Source organism: Nanorana parkeri, unplaced genomic scaffold (assembly GCF_000935625.1).
Source record: "Nanorana parkeri isolate BGI_ZX_2015 unplaced genomic scaffold, ASM93562v1 scaffold1786, whole genome shotgun sequence".
Classification (NCBI taxonomy): Eukaryota; Metazoa; Chordata; class Amphibia; order Anura; family Dicroglossidae; genus Nanorana; species Nanorana parkeri.
The window spans coordinates 71705-91356 of record NW_017308054.1 but is presented as its reverse complement, the minus strand read 5'-3'; the positions used below and the strand labels follow the sequence as shown (position 1 = coordinate 91356).

The following is a 19652-nucleotide window of genomic DNA, read 5'->3' as shown; positions in this document are numbered from 1 at the left end:
TATGATTTGTCTGCTCCTCATTCTTCTCATGTACCAAGTCTCAATTCATTGATTCCGTCAGAGGAATTCTCTCTGAAATATGCTTCAGTGGATCAGGCTATCCAGGTCATTCTTCAGACAGGTAGGGGTTCTTGGCTGTCCAAAGCAGATATTTCTGATGCGTTCAAATTACTTCCCATCAGACCATCTCTCTGGCAATGGCATGGCATCAAGTGGAGAGATGCATATTATTTCGCAACCAAATTGACTTTTGGTTCCAAAAGTAGCCCCAGTCTTTTTGACAAGTTAGCGCAAACTCTGGAGTGGATACTGTTGGAAGTAAGGGGTTGCCAGAATATCATTCATTACCTTGACGATTTTCTGTTGATTGAAAGCCCTTCACAGGTGCCCATTAATTTACAAGTTATTTTGCAAGTTTTCAAGCAGTTAAACATTCCGGTTGCTGATCACAAGACTGCAGAAGTGATCACGTTTTTAGGGATCTCCTTAAATTCACGTGAGATGTCGGCTAGTCTGCCCCAAGAGAAGCTCGACCGGATCAGATTAGGTGTTCGTTCCTTGGTTATTTCCCAGGTTTGTACTAAGATAGAGTTACAATCCCTTTTGGGCATGTAAAATTTTGCCATGAGGATCATTCCTCAGGGTAGGTCGTTTATTTCCAGATTGTTAGTTTTATTGCAGGAAACTCACGATTTGGACGCATCAGTTCATCTAAATGCCAACGCCCGGGCAGATCTGTTCATGTGGGACAGATTTCTGAGCGGGTGGAATGGCATTTCGATGTTTGTTCCTAGGGCCAACGTCAATTCTCCTCATGTGTTTTCAGATGCGGCAGCCTCGGTAGGTTTCGCTGCCATTTTTGGCTCACATTGCTTGGCCGCCTTATGCCCCACGGAGGTACTACAGATGCCGGGTTTTTCTCAGACTTCGGCGTTGTTTGAGATCTATCCTATCGTAGCAGCTGCAGTAGTTTGGGGGCAAAGGTGGTCGGGTCACACGGTGGTTTTCCACACTGACAACATGGCGACTGCAGAGATCATTAACAAGGGTAGATCCAAATCTTTACTCATCATGTCTTTCATGAGCAGGTTGACCTGGATAGCTCTGGAGCAGGGGTTTCATTTTCATGGTTTGTTTGTGGAAGGGGTGAGAAACGTTTCGGCCGATGCTTTGTCTCGTTTTGATTTTTCACGTTTTTTCTTACAGAATCCAGAGGCGGATACAGTGGGCACCCCGGTACCGGACTGGCGGTTGCTGGTATTGGACTAGAATCTCTGATGGTGGTCGCCAGTTCTCTAATTACAAAATCTTTGTCTAGCAGTACGTTGAGAGCGTACCGCAGAGCGTGGGAGGTTTTTTCCAAATTTCGGGTGACTTGTCCTAGGGGTAATACTGGTCAGGTCAAATATATGGTGGCCTTCGTGTCTTACTGTCACTCAGTTCTGGCCCTATCTCATAACACGATCAGGCTATATTTGGCGGGGGCGCAGCATTTTTTGGCGCTTCAGGATCCGGATAGACCTTCCATATTTGCTGCCTATCCGATCAAGGCCATCCTCAGGGGTATCCAGAAGAGTCAGGCCACGGTCAAGTTGATCCATCGGCCTATCACGGGGGACATATTTCGCAGACTGTCAGAGGTTCTTTCGCTTTCACCTTTCGGGGGTTCTTCCCAGTCTGGTGCTCAAGTCAGCCATGTATTTAGCATTCTATGGGTTTTTGAGGCCAGGGGAGGTAACCCAGGCAGGTGGTTCTCTGCAAGGGCAATTTAGTCAAGGTGGGTGTTAGCTATCAGCTGCAGTTACCTTGCGACAAAACCCGGCAGGTGGGTCCCGGGCACTTAGTCAAATTCTTCCAAACCGGGAACGCCTGGTGTCCAGTGACAGTTCTTGACAATCTCTTTTTGGCTCTTAGTCTCCACAAGTCAAAGGACCCCTTACTCCCGTTCCCCATCAGGCCGCTTTCGTCTAGCCAATTCTTGAAACACATTTGCATCCTGTTGGCTAACATGGGTTTGAATCCAGCACAGTTTTCTGGGCATTCATTCCGCATTGGGGCAGCGTCCGCTGCTTCCAAGCAGGGGGTCCCAGCACACATCATCAAACACCTTGGTCGCTGCAGTTCGGGCTGCTTTGTCCGATATATTCCGGAGCCACAGGCAGAGCTGGTCCGAGCTTTCGGCAAGTTGGTGGATTAGCAGGTTAGGGCACAGTTCCTACCCTTCTCAGTCGGACCACAAGTTTGAATGGATTTGTGGGAGGAGCCTGTGCCTTTAAAGACGGCACGGCTCACAGGGGATTTACATCGGCGGGTCACGAACGTCCCCACCCGCCCATTCCCCTTGTTTTCATTCATTCATTTCATTTACTATATATTCTACAATAAATAACTGAAGGTTGACTACACACAGCACAGCAAGAACCAGAATCTATAGTGACATTAGGGAGACCAAGCTAATCTTCTATCATTTTAAAAAATCCAAAAGGAAGATTTATTTTTTTACCTTTCCTGGGCAAAACCTGATGCAAAACTCAATTTGCCAAATTTACACAAATTCAATCAGATTGTTCTATCAATATAGGGACAGCTGGGAGTTCCACATAAAGCCAAAGTGTCTGAAATAAATGTATATTATTGCTATAAATTAAAACCAGTTATATTGTTGGAAACAAACATCAAGTTACTGTCACTTACAGGGACAACCAGTAATGTGGAGAAGAAGTTGCTGAGAAATTCCAGGAGAAAGGCCTCAGAAGAACGTATCTTGCCATCTATAATTATAGTCTTTGGTACATCAGCAACAAGGCTTACTACAGCTTTGAAAAAGGCATCCGCTGAAGAAAGAAAAGTAATAAAATAGTTAAAAAAATGCATTCAGCATGTCACTAGATGAATACAAGAAATCTGAAATCGTGGAATATACATGGCAGACTGGTGACACAGCCTTACAGTGCCTGTTTATACCACTGCATTGCAGTAACGAATTACTACAAAACATGGCAGTGTGCCTTGCAGCACAGGTAATTAAAGCACCTGCGAGGGAAGAAGATTGATTACCTTAGTTTTTTCTTTTTCTATATTACTGAATGTGTTATTTAACAAACACACACATTTTATGTTGACATGTCAATATTATAAATGGTTTCAAATATCAAGGTCATTAATGGAAAAAGTTTATGAATGGTGAAACCTAGTTTATTCACAATAATCTTAGCTAGAGGATGTTTTGCTCATTAGCACTGCACAGTAGCTAGGAAGCTTTCTGGTTTCTTCCAGTACATACTGGGAACTCTTGCTTAGTATGAGCCTGTTCTTTGCCCATGCAAGGTAAAGATTAATTTTGTTTCTGTATGCTTGTGTACCAGTGGGAAAGCAAAGAGAAGATAAACAGGGGTTGGGGGTGCATTATATAAAGCCTAACTCTGGACAATGCTAAATTTAAAAAAAATGTCCTCCATCCGCAGCATATGAAGAATGTATTGCTTATTTTCTAGGGGATTATATAACACAGAGTAAAGCAGAAATCTAGGCAGAAATATAAGAACAATGCTGTATTCATTAATACATTGTTAAATTACATTTTTAGGGTATTTTTAAACCGTGAAGTACCCGAATTTGACTCTTACAGTCCTTGTACAGCAGAACTCAGAGGGAAATGGAGAAGCCTTACAAGGAGTCAATCAGGAGTACTGCAGGGCAAGAAGCATGCTGACAGTAGGAGAAAATAGAGTGACAAGGAGAAAAGCTCATCAGCCTGCTGCTTTTTCTTTAACTTTCCAGTCACAATGAGGAGGTGACCTGTATTTGAAAGTAAAACTGCAGCAGAGAAAGACAAGGCAGGGCCATTCTATGTGGTAGACCTGTGCAAATCTCAGGACCTGATGGAGGACAGAAATACAAATCCTTCGCCAGGTAAAACAGCTCTCATATATGTATTTTATCTGTGTATTTAGATGTATGCCTGGAATTAGGTTTTAATACACGGTTCTGAATTCCTCCCAACCCACCAATTATTGTAACCATGTGTTCTCCAAAGTAGCTCCTTATGCTAGTCTAGCGCCTTATGCCAGTTTCCAACTGATCATGTTATTATCTCTCCTATATGCATTGTCTTGTGCAATGCAGGACCTGTGACCATCGCTGGTCCTGCATTGTACATAATGATGTAAGAGAACCCACCCACATTCGGTGACTAAACCACTGGATGTCATGACACAAGGGACTAATGTAACTAATATTCTCTGTTAAATCATTCACCACAAAAACAAGACACATATTCTTCATCAGCTAGGAGTAGGGGGATTGTAAACTTCTTTTGCCCGGAATTCGGGATGCACCGATACTAGTATCGGTATCTATACCAAGTATTTGGGTGGGTACTCCTACACTTAGTGATGAGTAAGCCAGCATGGAGCTGGCTTCCTGGTGGGCGGCGAGTCATTACCCCCCCCACCCCCCCAGCTTCCTGATTGGCCAGAAAGCCTCCTTCCTCATCACCTGAATATAAAAAATACCCTGAGCATATTTTTTACAATAAGTAGAAAAATCTAAATTTGGTGCATCTTGTAATGCAGGATAGTATCTTGCTTGCTTTGCTAGCTGCTGCCGCTTGACATTGCATGCTATGGCTTAGTCTGTTGTCTATGAGGAACCCCCAGGTCTTTCTCTTGGCCCGACTCCCCCAGAGGAGCACCATCTAGACAGTAAATGGCATGCATGTTCTTAGTTCCCATGTGCATAACTTAGCATTTTTCACATCTGCCAAGTTACAGCCCATGCCTCAATTTTATCTAGGTCTTGCTGCAGAAATTTGATGTCTTGTTGAGAATGTAATGCTTACATAGCTTAATATCATCAGCAAACACTGAGACTGAGCTATTTATTCCAATAATAATTATGAATACGGGGCGAGGGAAGCAGCATAGACAGTTATTATGGGACACCACACCCACAATTTAACAATCTGTATTTAAACCTGTGGGTTATACAATATTTAGGTTTTTTTAGGTGTCCATAAATCGCTAAAATTAAAATAATATAAGTTGTGGCTACAGTATAAAATCCCCATTTTATTTCTCAATGTAAAAGTAAAAAAATGATAAAAGATAGTTTGCATTCTATATAAAAAGACATATCCACAATATGATAAAAATCTTAAAGCTGAACAAAGTCCGTCTATTTGCACAAATAACCTGCGCCTGTCCTCTTCATTCATGAGGTTATACGTACCTCTACCCAATATAACCTCAAAAATGAAGGGGATAGGAGCAGGTTAATGTGCAATTAGACTAAGTGTTACGATCTGGGATCAGGTTCGGAGTCCAGTAGCTGAAACAGCAGGCAAATTCGTGGTGAAACAGGCCAGGTTCGGTACACAACCAGACGGTAGTAGTATAGGAGCCTGATCGTGAATCCCTGTCTGCCCCGATTACTATAGGGGAAATTACTAAAGTGATTTAATTTCTTTCCTGCCCATAAATCACCCGGTACGGACGGATTTTCGAGCGAATATTACAAATGTTTTGCAGATGACCTGTCCCCATATATGCTCCCTATGTATAATGAGGCTATATCCTCAGGATCCTTTCCCCTTGAGATGCCTAAATCAATAATCCTGGCTTTGCCAAAACCTGGGAAAGAACCTATCCATCCGCAAAATCTTAGACCCATCTCCCTCCTAACTTCAGGTATCAAGATATATGCGAAATTAATAGCTAATCGTCTGTTGTCTCTAAACCCACCGCTCAGGGGCGTGGCTTGGCGCATGGAGCGGTGAGACGTGACTCGGCTCGTCTCCCGCTCGAGGACACGTTATTCTGCAGACAGCAGCGGCTTTCCCCCGGGCATCACCGGCAATGAGTGACCAGAAGAAGAAGGGGAAAAAGCAGAAGCGAACGTGTCCCGCGCCGCGGGAATTAACCCGTTTTTTCACCCGCACGGCACCCACGGCCTCTGCATCTGGATCCACAGGCAAATCCAAGATGGCGCCGCCGGACTTGTCTCCCCCACACACTGAGGCTCCAGACCGGGAACAGGTGAGCCAGGCATATGAGGGGCATTCTCCCCAGGGCTCAGGAAGACTGTCCCACCACCCCAGTATCGCTGACCGGGCCCCTACGGATCCTACCTTGCAGCAGGGGTGCCAGCCACAGGAGAGAAACTCTCCCCATAGCCCAGGGGGTATGTCCCACCGCTCCAGAAGCAGTTCTCAGGCCTCCCTTAGCTCTCAGGGAGGATGGGATATGGAAGCATACATTAAAGCCCTGCCAACTATGAAGGACATTGAATCCTGTTTTTCACGCTTTGAAACCACATACAAAAGGGAAATGACCGCCTTAAAAAAAGACATAAGCACCAGATTAGAAGATGTTGAACAAACTTCCTCTGATTTGAGGGCCCGGCTGCAAGTGCACGATACCACCTTGCAAGAACACACAGTGTTACTGCATCAACTGATTTATCAGCAGGATGATCAAGAGAACAGGAACCGGCGCAATAACATCCGCATCAGGGGTCTCCCTGAGTCTGTGGACCCCAGGGACCTGGAAGATGCCGCGATCGCTCTCTTCAATCAGATACTGAATAAGCCTAAGGATACCCCAATTGAAATAGACAGGATTCATAGAACACTAGGGGCTAAACATCCTGACCGCTCCAGCCCCAGAGATGTCATTTGCAGGATCCACTTTTTCAAGCTTAAAGATGACATCATGAGGGCAGCTCGCACGCAAGACGCCATCGTATTCAATGACTCCCCTATACTACTACTACCGGACCTATCAGGTCATACGCTTACTCTTCGCAGGGCTCTGCGTCCCCTACTTGACCTGCTACGCCAACGCAACATTAAATATAGATGGGGTTTCCCCTTCCAACTTATTGTTGTACATGAAGGCAAATCGGCTGTTTTCCGCTCCATGGGTGACCTTCCATCTTTCCTGGGCAAGCTGGAACTCCCTCAAGTCTCGCTTCCGGACTGGCCACTTAAACTGACCCTGCCCGGCTTTGTATCACCACCAGCGTGGATGCAGAAACCAAGAAAATCCGCCGGGCGAGCGGTGGCATCGTCGTCTTCTAACACTTGACTGTTAGCCCACTCGCCTATACACTCCTGCAACTTCGACGTCCCGGATGGGACACCTTTTTTTTTTGCGGGGGTGAATGCCTCCTGCCGCACACCGATTGATGCCCGGTGACCCACCTGGGAAGTTTGCCGTGGTTGTTAACCACAATCGCTGCTGTCGTTCATACATGTCGTTCTTATAATAGTGTACTTAATGAAACTAGTTTACTGTGCCATTATGTTCTTTGTTTTCCTTGTTCCCTTTAGTTACCATGTTTGCACTATATCCATGTGCCCTGGAGCGGGAGAAGCCCCCTATGCTTTCCACGTTACCCCCACTTAGGTCATCAGTGAGTGTGCTCGCTGACATTTTGCACACCTGTAGGGTTTACTGGACCATAAGTTGGTTCCCAAGATGTCATTCTCTCCACACGCCACTAGGTGGCGGGAGAGTGCTTATCTTCTTATATGTCTTTTTTTCCTCCTTTCCTCTACCTGCTGCTCTGTCTCCCCTTTCCTGGTTCCCTCCCTCCCCCTTCCCTTCCTTACCCCGGGTGAGGTACACATAGCCGTGTTAGAGCTCCTTAGGCTCCCATGATGACTACCCCCCATATTGCCTTGGCGACCCTCAATGTGAGAGGCTTTAACACCCCTCAGAACCGCAGTCAGGTGCTCTATCATTTTCATAAACACAAGGTGGGGGTCTTGTTCTTGCAGGAAACTCACTTCCGAAGCGATACCATTCCTAGAATACCAACTAAATATTATCCTGATTGGTATCACAGCACTAATTCTGTTGCACGGTCCAAAGGTGTTTCTATCGCCTTTCACAAGACTTTGCACCCTGAGATCCTGCAACAGCAGGCGGACCCTCTCGGTAGATTCCTCTTCCTGAAAGTAAAAATTTATGATCATGTCTATACTCTGGCTAATGTCTATTTTCCAAACCAGGACCAACTGACCTTCCTTGCACGCTTAGTCACGGCTCTGGAGAATTTTGGATGTCCTAACCTGATCCTGGGAGGAGACTTCAACCTAGCTGGTACCCTGTCTGGACTCTTCTTCCGGTAAGTCCCATCTCTCTCACGCGTCCCTTACTAAAATCAGAAATTTACTACATAAGCTCAGACTGGTGGATGTGTGGCGGGCCCTCCATGCATCTGAGAGAGATTATACATACTTCTCTCCGGCCCACAACTCTTACAGTAGGCTAGATTATTTGTTCCTTGCCCAACATTTACTTGACTCGACCCCCTCTGCCAACATTGGTCTCCGCATCTGGTCTGACCATGCCCCTGTCTTTCTCACTCTAGGTGTTCCCAGTGTTCGACGCACGCGCTTCTCGTGGCGACTAAATGACAACTTGTTAAACGATCCCCTATGCTTAGATGAGATAACGACTTCAGTGCGGAATTTTATATTAGACCATGCCAGTGACACTACTCACCCGCTGACCCAAAGGGAAGCGCTTAAGTGCGTAGTTCGAGGCATTTTTATAAAACACGGATCTCGCCTCAAGAAAGCTAGAGCCACCCGTGTTACTGAGCTCCTGGCTTCTATAGCGACATTGGAGGGTGCTATCAAATGCCCGACGGGAATTGCTATCTATTTTAGACTCCAGCTCACGCAGTGCACGAGACAGGGCTTGTAAAGTCAGATACGAATCTGCTAACAAATGTGGACGTCACCTGGCTAGAATGTTACATCCCCGCCCACCACGGGCCTTTATCCCTTTTATCTTGGCTCGTCAGTCTTCTAAACTTCACTCCACCCAAAGCATTGCAAGTGAATTTCGTAGATATTACTCGGGTTTATATAACCTTCCGGCCCCGCCCCACGACAGGAAAGCCGGAAATGGCCCCGACTCTCTGACGCACTACATTACGCAAACTGCACTACTGCACTTAGAGCGCATTGTCTCACTGGAACTGGAGTCTCCTTTTTCCCAAACTGAGGTAGACGTGGCTATCCGGACCCTGAAGACGGGTAAATGCGTGGGCCCAGATGGCTCCTCACCCCGGTTCTACAAAGTGCTTTCTGATCTGGTGTCCCCGATTTTGACACGCACCTTTAACTCCGTAGATGATAAGCACCCTTTTCCTTCTACTATGCTGGAGGCGAACATCTGTGTCATCCCCAAACCTGGTAAAGACACCTCACTATGTCAGAATTTTAGACCGATATCGCTACTTAACGTCGATGTCAAATTATTCTCCAAACTCCTGGCGCTTCGTATCTCCCCATCCTTGCCGTCCATCATCAACCCAGAACAAGTCGGCTTCATACCAGGGAGAGAGGCTAGGGAGAACACCATTAAAACGATCCACCTGATCTCTCACATTCAAAAACATCGCACTAAAGCATGCCTACTATCCATCGATGCGGAAAAGGCATTCGATCGTGTGGACTGGAGGTTCCTCCGCCAGACTCTTCTCCAAATTGGTATGGGGCCGACTACTATTGCCAGGATCATGTCTTTATATTCCTCCCCCACGGCGAGGGTAATGGTGAACGGCTCGTTCCCTGAGCCGTTCTCTATTTCCAACGGCACTAGACAGGGATGCCCTCTCTCCCCACTTCTCTATGTTATGGTAATGGAACACTTGGCACAAGCCATACGAAAGAACACCGATATACACGGGATCCCCACGACATCCTTTCACCATAAGATGTCTTTGTTCACAGACGACCGACTTCTATACATCACACGGCCCCACATCAGCATCCCGGCGCTCCTCAGGGAATTCAACAGATTCGGCAGGCTAAGTAATTTTAAAGTTAATATGGCCAAATCCACTGCCCTGAACCTCACGTTACCGCCCTCAACGGTAACCCTTTTACGCAGCAATTTCCCCTTCCAATGGCAGACACGGTCTCTCACTTATTTAGGCATATCCGTCACAGCTAACTTGTCAGATCTTTTCCCACTCAACTACTTACCCCTCCTGGGGTCCCTCCGCCTAGCCTTTGAGTCGTACCACAATAAGAAGTTGCCATGGTTTGGCAAAATTGACACCCTGAAGATGGAGTCCCTCCCAAAACTACTATACCTCTTCCAAACTATCCCTATAGGCCCCACCAAACACTTCTTTTGTACCCTGTGATCCATGGTGGATCGCTTTCTGTGGCACAAAGGACATTCCCGTATCCGCTATAATGTTCTATGCAGACACAAATCCCAGGGGGGTGTGGGCCTGCCCGACTTTAAGAAATACCATAGGGCAGCTCTCCTGTCCAGGATCGTAGATTGGTTCCCACCCCCTTCATCTCAACCCAAACCTGCGCTACTGATTGAACAGAACCTGAGCCCGGTAGATCTTAGAGCCCTACAATGGAACCCTCCCTACGAAACTACAGTACTATCTCGTCCATCCCCTCTTACTTGTGCTACTCTGAAATCGTGGCACGACACTCCCAATGCCCCCTCTCTTACCACTATCCCCACAGGGATTGCCATTTCCTCGGTCGGGGGTTATAAAAAAAAGTGACTGGCCCACAGCCAGGGACTTTCTACATGCCCATACTGGCCGTTTTGTACCGCTGGCAGCTGGCGTAACAGACCCTCCAGCTAACTGGCTACTAGACATATAACTGTCCGGATTTTGCTCGGCACTTATTGCCTCGGGGCAAATTCACAGACCACTGACGGATTTTGAAAATGTACTTGTCTCCAAAGAGGGGGTTCGCCACAGTCTCAGTCATTTATGGGATGTTGAGAGAGGTTCTTCATTAGATACCGTTGAGTTCTCGGACCAAATGGTGTGCTGATTTGAACAGGGACTTGTCGGATTCAGACTGGACCACCATTTATCACTACACTCATAAATCATCTATCTCCTCATATGCCCAGGAAAAGAATTACAAAATCATTACTAGATGGTACAAAGACCCGATCTCCCTACATCGAATCTTCAATTCTTCTCCAGAGACCTGCTGGCGGTGCAATAAGGTAAGGGGTACGTATTTGCATATTTGGTGGACATGTCCCCTGATCTTCCTGTTTTGGCAAAAAATCTTTGCGATCTACAATCACTTATATGGAGAAACATTAGCACCTTTGCCAGCTGTGGCTTTACTCTCGCTCCTGCCAGGATCCAGAAAACCCCCCAAAAATATGCTTCTGAGACATATCTTTTCAGCAGCCCGGCGAGTAATTCCCCTATACTGGAAAACCTCAACTACACCGCCACTCTCCATATGGGTTAGCCAAGTCAACGATATAATGCACATGGAGGAGCTATTGGCCGTCTATACTTAAGTGGGAGGAAGACATAGGCAAGTCCTTTTCGGAGCCAGCTTGGTCCTCCGTTTGCAAGGCTAATGTCTCTAGTTTACCCAACGCACTCCCCCCTCTGTTGGAATTGTGGCTCTGTTGGCAACATAATACATGTCTTCTGGACCTGTAAAAGTATTAAAAGCTACTGGGGCTTGTTCTTCCGCTACCTATCCTCATTTACTGGCATCCTGGTCTCTCCTTCTCCTCAAATGGCTTTACTAAGCATAGGTATTGATATTTATCCTCATAATCTTAGGACAATGGTCCTCCACTTCCTATTTACGGCCCGTCAGCTTATTACTTCCAGTTGGAAAATGCCTTATGCACCTACATTACAAGAAACCATAGCACGGGTACATTTGAATTTTTAACATGAACGGTTAATTGCTTTTAGACTGAATGCACAATCCCAATTCTATTCCAAATGGAAATGGAAGGACTGGCTTTTATATACACAACCTTGAATAGCCCCTCATCCACTCTCTCCTCAAACGGCATGTCACTATATTGGTTACTTCCAGTATTGATACTCCTTGATCTTGTTTTTACTTTGATTATTTTTGTTTGTCTTGTTTTAATTTTGTTCTATTATTTGCTTTATGCCTATTGACTATATATTATAGTTTCTTATGCATATACTACTTCCATTCATACTGCACAAGCGGATATTTGCTACTTGATGGAATGTCATTGGGACTTCAGATGATATGGGTTTGATGGTTATATGTGCTGACGTACCTGCTTGTTGGTTTTCTTACTGTACAACTCGTTGTTTTATATGCATATAAAATAAATAAAAACCTTAATAGTTAAAAAACACACTAACAGCACACACTTATTATAAAAACACACACACTCAAAACACACACACCACACACACAACTATTAACAATAAAAATCAATAATTAAAAAAAGCCCCCTCTCCTGCTTACCTGTATTACAGGGAGGGAGCTCCATCCCTAGGGTACAGTGGGGGATTTGGAGATTATCCCTGGTGGCCCAGTGAAGGATCAGTATGATCTGCATCTCTGGCTGAGCAGACCATACTAAATCGCTCCTGCCTGTGAGCAACAGCACCACAAGGAAGCGATCAGTATGGTCTGCATCAGCAAGAGATGCAAAGCACACTGACCCTCCACTGGACCACCACAGGATGACTTTAATTTCATATATTGCCGGTTTGGCAATATATTAAATAGGATCAGGGCATCTACCAGGTTTAAAGATGGCCTTCGCTACTCACTGCGGCCATCTTCAAAAACGGAATGACTTGGCGACCCTTTGAGCACCGGAGGCACAGGCGGAGCAACCCAGGTGAGAACCCGGAGTGTGCGGGCCCCAGCAACCGGCACCTAGGCTCGCGTGCCACCAGAGGGGTCTCTGCTTGCCCTCTGTGGCACGCGTGCCATAGGTTCACGATCATTGGACTAGATAAACTTTAAACTAGGATCTGGGGGAGGGATCAAAATGACTATGGCAGACAGCAAGCAAAGATCAAAAACATCAGACAGCACAAAGAAAAGGGTAGCAGATGTGAGAGGAGCGAGACGGGACAATATCGATAACAGACAACAAGAAGAATGTGTAACATTGTAAGGAACAACTTGGGTAAGAGTGATCATAGGGTAATAACGTTTACTGTCCTTTTGGGGAAACTAAGAAAAGGGGTGGTGGAATACCAAGAACACTAAATTTAAAAAAGGCAAACTTTAGCAAACTGTGATCCTATTTAAATGATATTGATTGGGATGAAATCTTCCGGACAATGACAATGGAAGAAAAATGGGAATGCTTTAAGGCCATATTAAATAACAATATTCGTCAATATACCATTAACTAACAAATGTAAAAGGGCAAAAATTAAAGCAGGGTGGTTAAATTCTAGAGTTAAAAGATGAATAAATTAGAAAAACTTGGCCTTTTAAAAAGTATACGATCATTGCTGAGCTGATGGAGGACGACCAGGTGAGCAATGCCCGGTCCGAGATGTCGGAGATGTCTGACTTCCAGAGAGAGGTGCAGTGGTGTTTGGCCCTATATGGGGATCAAACCCCCCGGCAAATGTGATCTCCACTGTACTGGCCGGGACGACCAGGTTGAGGGCGGGCAGCGGAAGCTTTCCGGGCCGTGGCCGATGAAGACTGTACAATTTACACCAGGAGAGTGAAGGAACAACTGCTCGCCCGCTATGCCTTAAGCCCTGAAGCATATCGAGTCAAGTTCAGGAGCCTGCGAAAGGGCGACAAGGACACTTACATGGAGTGGGGGCACGGGCTACATCATGCAGTGAAAAGCTGGATTCAAGGCTGTCAGGCGACCACAGTAGAGCAGGTGACACAGCTCTTTTTATTGGAGCAATTTTATAACTATACTTCGCCAGAGGTGCATGACTGGTTGTGGGACCGGAGACCACTGACCCTGGCGGAAGCTACCAGACTCGCATGAGTTCCATGATGCCCTGAGAAGAACCTCAGCGGCAGCTCCACCCCCACCCCGAGTCGCTCCTGCACCTGCTGGAACACTGGGGGGAGCAGCAAGGTACACGTCGGTAGCAGTGCCCCGCAGAATTGAGCCAAGAAGCTATTGGTGTAACCAAATTGGGCATATTTATGCTCGCTTTCCCCAGAAACGGAATAGTCAGCTGGGCGACTGACTACTGTCTGCAAAGAGACCCATATCACAAAACATCCACTCGCGCAGATGAGGCCTTCGGGATACTACATGAAGTCAACCCCTTGAAAGCAGCCACCACGGACAACCGGCGGCATCACCAGCAAATGGTTCGCATCAACGGGTGGTTGGCTCAAGGTATCAGGGATACAAGAGCCATGCTCACGCTGGCCCAGCCAAATTTAGCCCCTAGCCCGGCAAAGACAGGTCATTCTGTGGCTGTCCAAGTAGCCGAAGGACATGTATACCGCATTCCCACAGCCAGAGTACATCTCGAATGGAGTGCCGGAGCCCGGGATATGGAGATCGGGCTAATGAAAGATTGCAGACGTTCTCCTTGGCAACGATTTGGGACTCCTCACCTCAACCTTTGCTCCAGTCGCCATAGAGGAAGTAAACCCTGTTACCATCCATCAACAGGTTCGAGAAGCTCCTCAACCACTTTCCGCAGGGATCTAGGTAAGACCTACTAACCCCGACTGTGACACCCTTACCCCCTCTTTGAGGTAGGACTCGCCCACGGACTTTGGAAGGGAGGCGTTAGGGGACGAAATGTTAGCGTCCAATAGACAGCAGGCAGGGAGAGACCCGGGAGGGGTTGGTGACGTTAGATTTTAGTGGGACCAAGGAAAGTTAAAAAGAATCACTGGGGGAGCGGGGAGAGGTGTGGCACAGATCCTTCGTAGACAGTTGGTAGTGCCCAGGAAATACCTGTGCGATCTGCTGAAGATCGGGCACGATATTCCCTTAGCAGGCCATCTGGGGCACAGGCACACAGAACCATCTAACCCAGAACTTTTTCTGGCCAGGTCTGTCAGGTGATGTATGGGACTACTGTAGGTCATGTGAGGTAAGTCGGAGGGTAGGAAAGAAAGGGAATTCCGCTAAGGCGAAGTTAAGGCCCATGCCCATTGTAGGGGAACCCTTTAGCTGTATAGCAGCCCTACGTTACTCGGTATGGCTCTGAGGGATACCCAAGCAGAGACTGTTGCTAGTGCCCTGCTACAGATATTCTCCAGGGTAGGGTTTCCGCTAGAAATTTTGTCAGACCAGGGGGCGCAGTTCACGGCTGAACTGATCCAAAAACTGTGGAAGCTTTGCGGGATTAAGCTCATGTACAGCTCCCCATACCATCCACAGACCAACGGGCTCTGCGAGCGGTTTAATGGCACTCAAACAGCTGCTCCGGACATTTCCTGTTTGCGTACTGGGAGGTCCCCAAAGAAGCTACAGGGTTTTCCCCCATTGAGCTATTATACGGGAGGAGGGTTAGGGGACGATTAGACTTGCTCAGGGAACATTGGGAGGGAGCTTTGGTAGAGGAAGGGATCCCTGTGGTGTCCTATGTTATGGAGTTTAGGGACAAGCTGCAGAGGTTGACCGCCCTGGTCCAGGACAATCTCAAAGCCGCACAGACAAGACAGAAGAGGTGGTATGACTGGCCAGCCAGGGAGAGCACTTTCCTGGTAGGGCAAAAGGTACTAGTACTGAAATCGGTTAAGCAGAACAAGCTCCAGGCAGCATGGAAGGGACCATACAAGATCATAGAAAAGCTTTGCGATACCACATACATAGTAGCCCGATGTTCAGATGAAAGGGTCCAACGAAACTTTCATGTGAACATGCTGAAGCCTTACCATGAGAGGGAAGAGGCAGTAGCTGCTATATGCGCCCCAGCTATGGAAGACACAGACTGTCTCCCTTTCCCGGGACTGCCAGGTGAGGAGGACGCCCAAGGGGGAGTAGCGGATGTGCGGCTGGGTAAGGGGCTAGAACCACACTCCAAGGAACAAGCCCAGAGGTTGCTCCAGGAGCGCCGGGACATGTTCTCATCCCTTCCCGGCTATACTACTGTAGCAATGCATCGGGTCGATAAGCAGGATCAGGCCCCGTTGAGACAGACTGCATACCGGATACCTGATGCAGTCAAGGAAGAGATGCAGAAGGAGATCCGGGTTATGTTAGATCTCGGGGTCATAGAACCATCAGATAGCCCCTGGGCCTTCCCGGTGGTTCTAGTACCCAAGAAGGATGGCATTACAAGATTTTGTGTGAACTATAGGCGACTGAATGACAGGACAGTGACTGACGCCTATCCCTGGGAGGGCGAGCTCCTAGACAGAATTGCCTGGGGCAACTTCCTCACTGCTATAGATTTATGTAAGGGGTATTGGCAGATCCCCTTAGCTGCGGACGCTGTTCCGAAGTCCGCATTTGTCACCCTATTTGGCCTGTTCCAATTTAGGGTCATGTCATTTGGGATGAAAAATGCTCTGGCCACATTCCAGTGGCTGGTGGATAGGTTACTAGATAAGCTGTAGGAATTTACCTGCGCTCATCTAGATGACATAGCCATTTATAGTGACACATGGGAAGAACACTTACAACACATTGGGATTGTACTGGACCGTATTAGAGAGGCAGGACTGACTGCTAAACCAGACAAATGTCCCGTAGGAATGTCCAGTACCTAGGTCACAGAGTGGGGTGTGGGAAGCAGCGGCCTGAACCAGCCAAAGTGGAAGCCGTAGCTAACTGGCCCACACCGCACACTAAGATTCAAGTTCTGGCTTTCCTGGGTATGGCAGGATACTATAGGCGGTTCGTTCCCAATTACATCGCCAAACCCCTGACTGACCTGACTCGTAAGAGTCTTCCCCGACAGGTCCTCTGGTCCCCGGAGTGTGAGGCAACATTCCAGCACCTTAAACAAGCACTTGTACTAGTCGCTCCTGACCCTACCAAACGTTTTGTTATACACACAGATGCCTCCATGTTCGGGCTGGGAGCGGTGCTGAGCCAAGTCGGAGATGATGGGCATGACCATCGGGTTGCACCTATCAGCCGCAAACTCTTACCCAGGGAAGAAGCTTACGCGGCCGTGGAGAAAGAATGTTTAGACCTGGTATGGGCCCTCCGTAAGCTAAAACCCTACCTGTATGGGCGATCATTTACCATCCATACGGATCATAACCCCCTTGTTTGGTTGAACCAGGTGTCCGGGGGACAATGGACGGCTGCTGCGGTGGTGCCTGGCCCTACAGCCGTTCAATTTCACAATCCAATACTGGCCCGGAAAAACACAATGCTAATGCCGATGGATTATCTCGGCAAACAGAACTGGAAGGGTGACTGCAACATCATGGACATCCCCAAATGGACCCATAGAGGGTCTCACAGGGCTGCCATCCTTTAACTTGGGGGAGCTATGTGAAGACATGGTCATCAGTTTATGGGTTATGTGAGTATTGGTGTTAGGTTATTTTTTTTAAGTGTTATACTGTGCAACCTGTTTATCAAAAGACTTTCAGCACCACTCCCCTCTGTTAGCTATAGGCCAGTCAGCCTTGCATCAGTAATTTGCAAGGTTTTAGAGGGAATGGTAAGTGATAATATTCAAAAATCTGCATGTGTGTTAGGCCGAACCAACAAGGTTTTGTGAAAAGCCATTCTATGAAGAAGTAAGTTGCAAGGTGGACAGGGGAATCCCAGTTGAGTTAATCTTTCTATACTTTGCAAAGGAGTTTGACACAGTACCCCACAAACGGTTAGTATACAAACTAAGGTCGATGGGCATTGAGGAACCAGTGTTCAGTCTTGGGGCCAATTCTGTTTATCTTGCTCATAAATTACATTGAGGTTGGAATAAATAGCCCCCTGCCAGTGTTTGATGATGATACAAAGTAATGCAAGGAAATAAGATCACAACAAGACATAGAATCCCTGCAGCTAGACCTCAATAAAATTGGAGAATGGGAAGCTATGTGGCAGATTAGCTTTAATCTAGAAAAATTTAAAGTAATGCACTTGGGTGCTAAGAACATGTATGCTTAATACACCTTAGGTGGAGTTTCACTGGGAAAAACTGAGATGGAGAAGGATTTTGGGGTCCTTATAGACCATAGACTCAGCAATAGCATAAGCTGTCAAGCTGCAGCTAATAAAGCCGGTAGCATATTAAATTGAATTAAAAGAGGAATTTATTCACAGGATCGAAATATCATTTTGCCCCTCTACAAAACACGGGTAAGGCCCCATCTTGAGTACGTGGTGCAACTCTGGTCACCAATCCTTAGGCATGATGTCTGTGAGCTAGAAAAAGTACAGAGAAAGACAACCAAATTAATAAGGGGGATGGAGGGTCTCGGTTATCAGGAGCGTCTACAAAAATTAGGATTGTTCTTAGAGAAGAGACATTTAGTAGGTGACATGATCACAGTTTACAAACTCATTAGTGGGGACAGCAGTATTGGGAATGCATTACTTATTAGAATCGTAAACTGCGTAAGGGGTATTTTACTTTGAGAGTGGTAAAAATGTGGAATTCATTTTCACAGATAGCTTTATCAGCGGGAAACAAACTGCTTAAAAAAACACTTGGATGGGAGCGCATGCGCGAGGCTGACGAAGATGGCCGCACAATAACCAGCTCCACGCCAGAACGGGAGGAAAGCTGACCTTTACAGTCGATAACCGGACTCGTTCGCGCTCCCAACAAGGGTCACAGGATCCGGGCTCCCGCCGCCGATCGGTACATACCGGCATGTCTCAGATCCGAAGCGGAGGCGGTAAGCTAAACCAGCCGACCCTCCATGAGGCCTTGGGCCGCGCGGCACACAAGCTGGCTGCAGCGCCACCTGCCTTACATCACGAGGATTCCTCAGTGGAACCCCAAGACCCACAGGGAGACGATTCACAGAGGGCCCAGTCAGACCCCGAGCTCACACCATCCCTAATGGCCCAATTTGAGACGACCTTGCACAAGGCCTTGGATAAAGTCTCTAAACAGATCACCACTCAGCTTATTAGAGAAATTAGGGATGTGGGCAAGCGAACCTCCACTTTGGAATCCCGCTGCAACTACATCACTACCATTATAGAGGGTCATGAGGATGACTTGGAAAAACTTCGTTCAATGAATCTAGCCCTGCTCACACAGATGGAGGACAATGAAAACCGTGACCACAGATCTAATCTGCGCATCAGAGGGGTCCCAGAAGTGGTACTGGACCTCCAGTCCACAATAACAGCACTATTTCAGGAACTTGCACCTGATATCCCCATTGACAGGATGGAATTCGATAGGATTCACAGGGCCCTAACGAAACGCACGCCTGACGGCCCACCGAGGGACATCATAGTGCGTCTACACTACTACCGCACCAAAGAACGTTTGCTTCAAGCGGCTAGGGAAACCGGGACACTACATTTCCAGGGTTACCCATACCAAGTGTACACAGATCTCTCGCCAGCCACTATTGCACGCCGAAGGGAATTTAGACCCCTGCTACAAGTCTTGCAGGCTAAGAAAATTCGCTATCGCTGGGGCTTTCCATTCAAGATACAATTTTTCTACGACAGCAAGTCCTATACTTTTACCTCCGTGGAAGAGCTGAAAGACTGCCTTGACTCTCTACACCTGTTGGGTCGTACAGATGTGGCCCCCGACGACGAACCTGCGATGCCGCGGTTATCTCCGGGCAGAACCCACCCTTCATGTTCCAAGTCAACCCCTCCGATCTCCCCGAAAACACCATGGAAGAAACAAAACCCACCCCCCACAACGGGATCACTTGGATGACTTTACGTCTGTAATTGCTTTTCCACCTTGATTGGGGGAACTGTAATTCACCCCTTAGGCCA

General features: G+C 47.1%; 1 protein-coding gene across 2 annotated transcripts in view; it reads right to left on the bottom strand.

Moving 5' to 3' along the window:
- The window catches only part of LOC108799684 (UPF0505 protein C16orf62 homolog), a 220930-nt gene that overhangs the window by 164165 nt on the left and 37113 nt on the right, over window positions 1-19652 (bottom strand). For both annotated transcript variants that reach the window (XM_018571583.1, XM_018571584.1), the window contains exon 4: window positions 2695-2834. In XM_018571583.1, the coding sequence (XP_018427085.1) occupies window positions 2695-2834 (140 nt within the window). The remainder of the gene's footprint in view (window positions 1-2694; window positions 2835-19652) is intronic.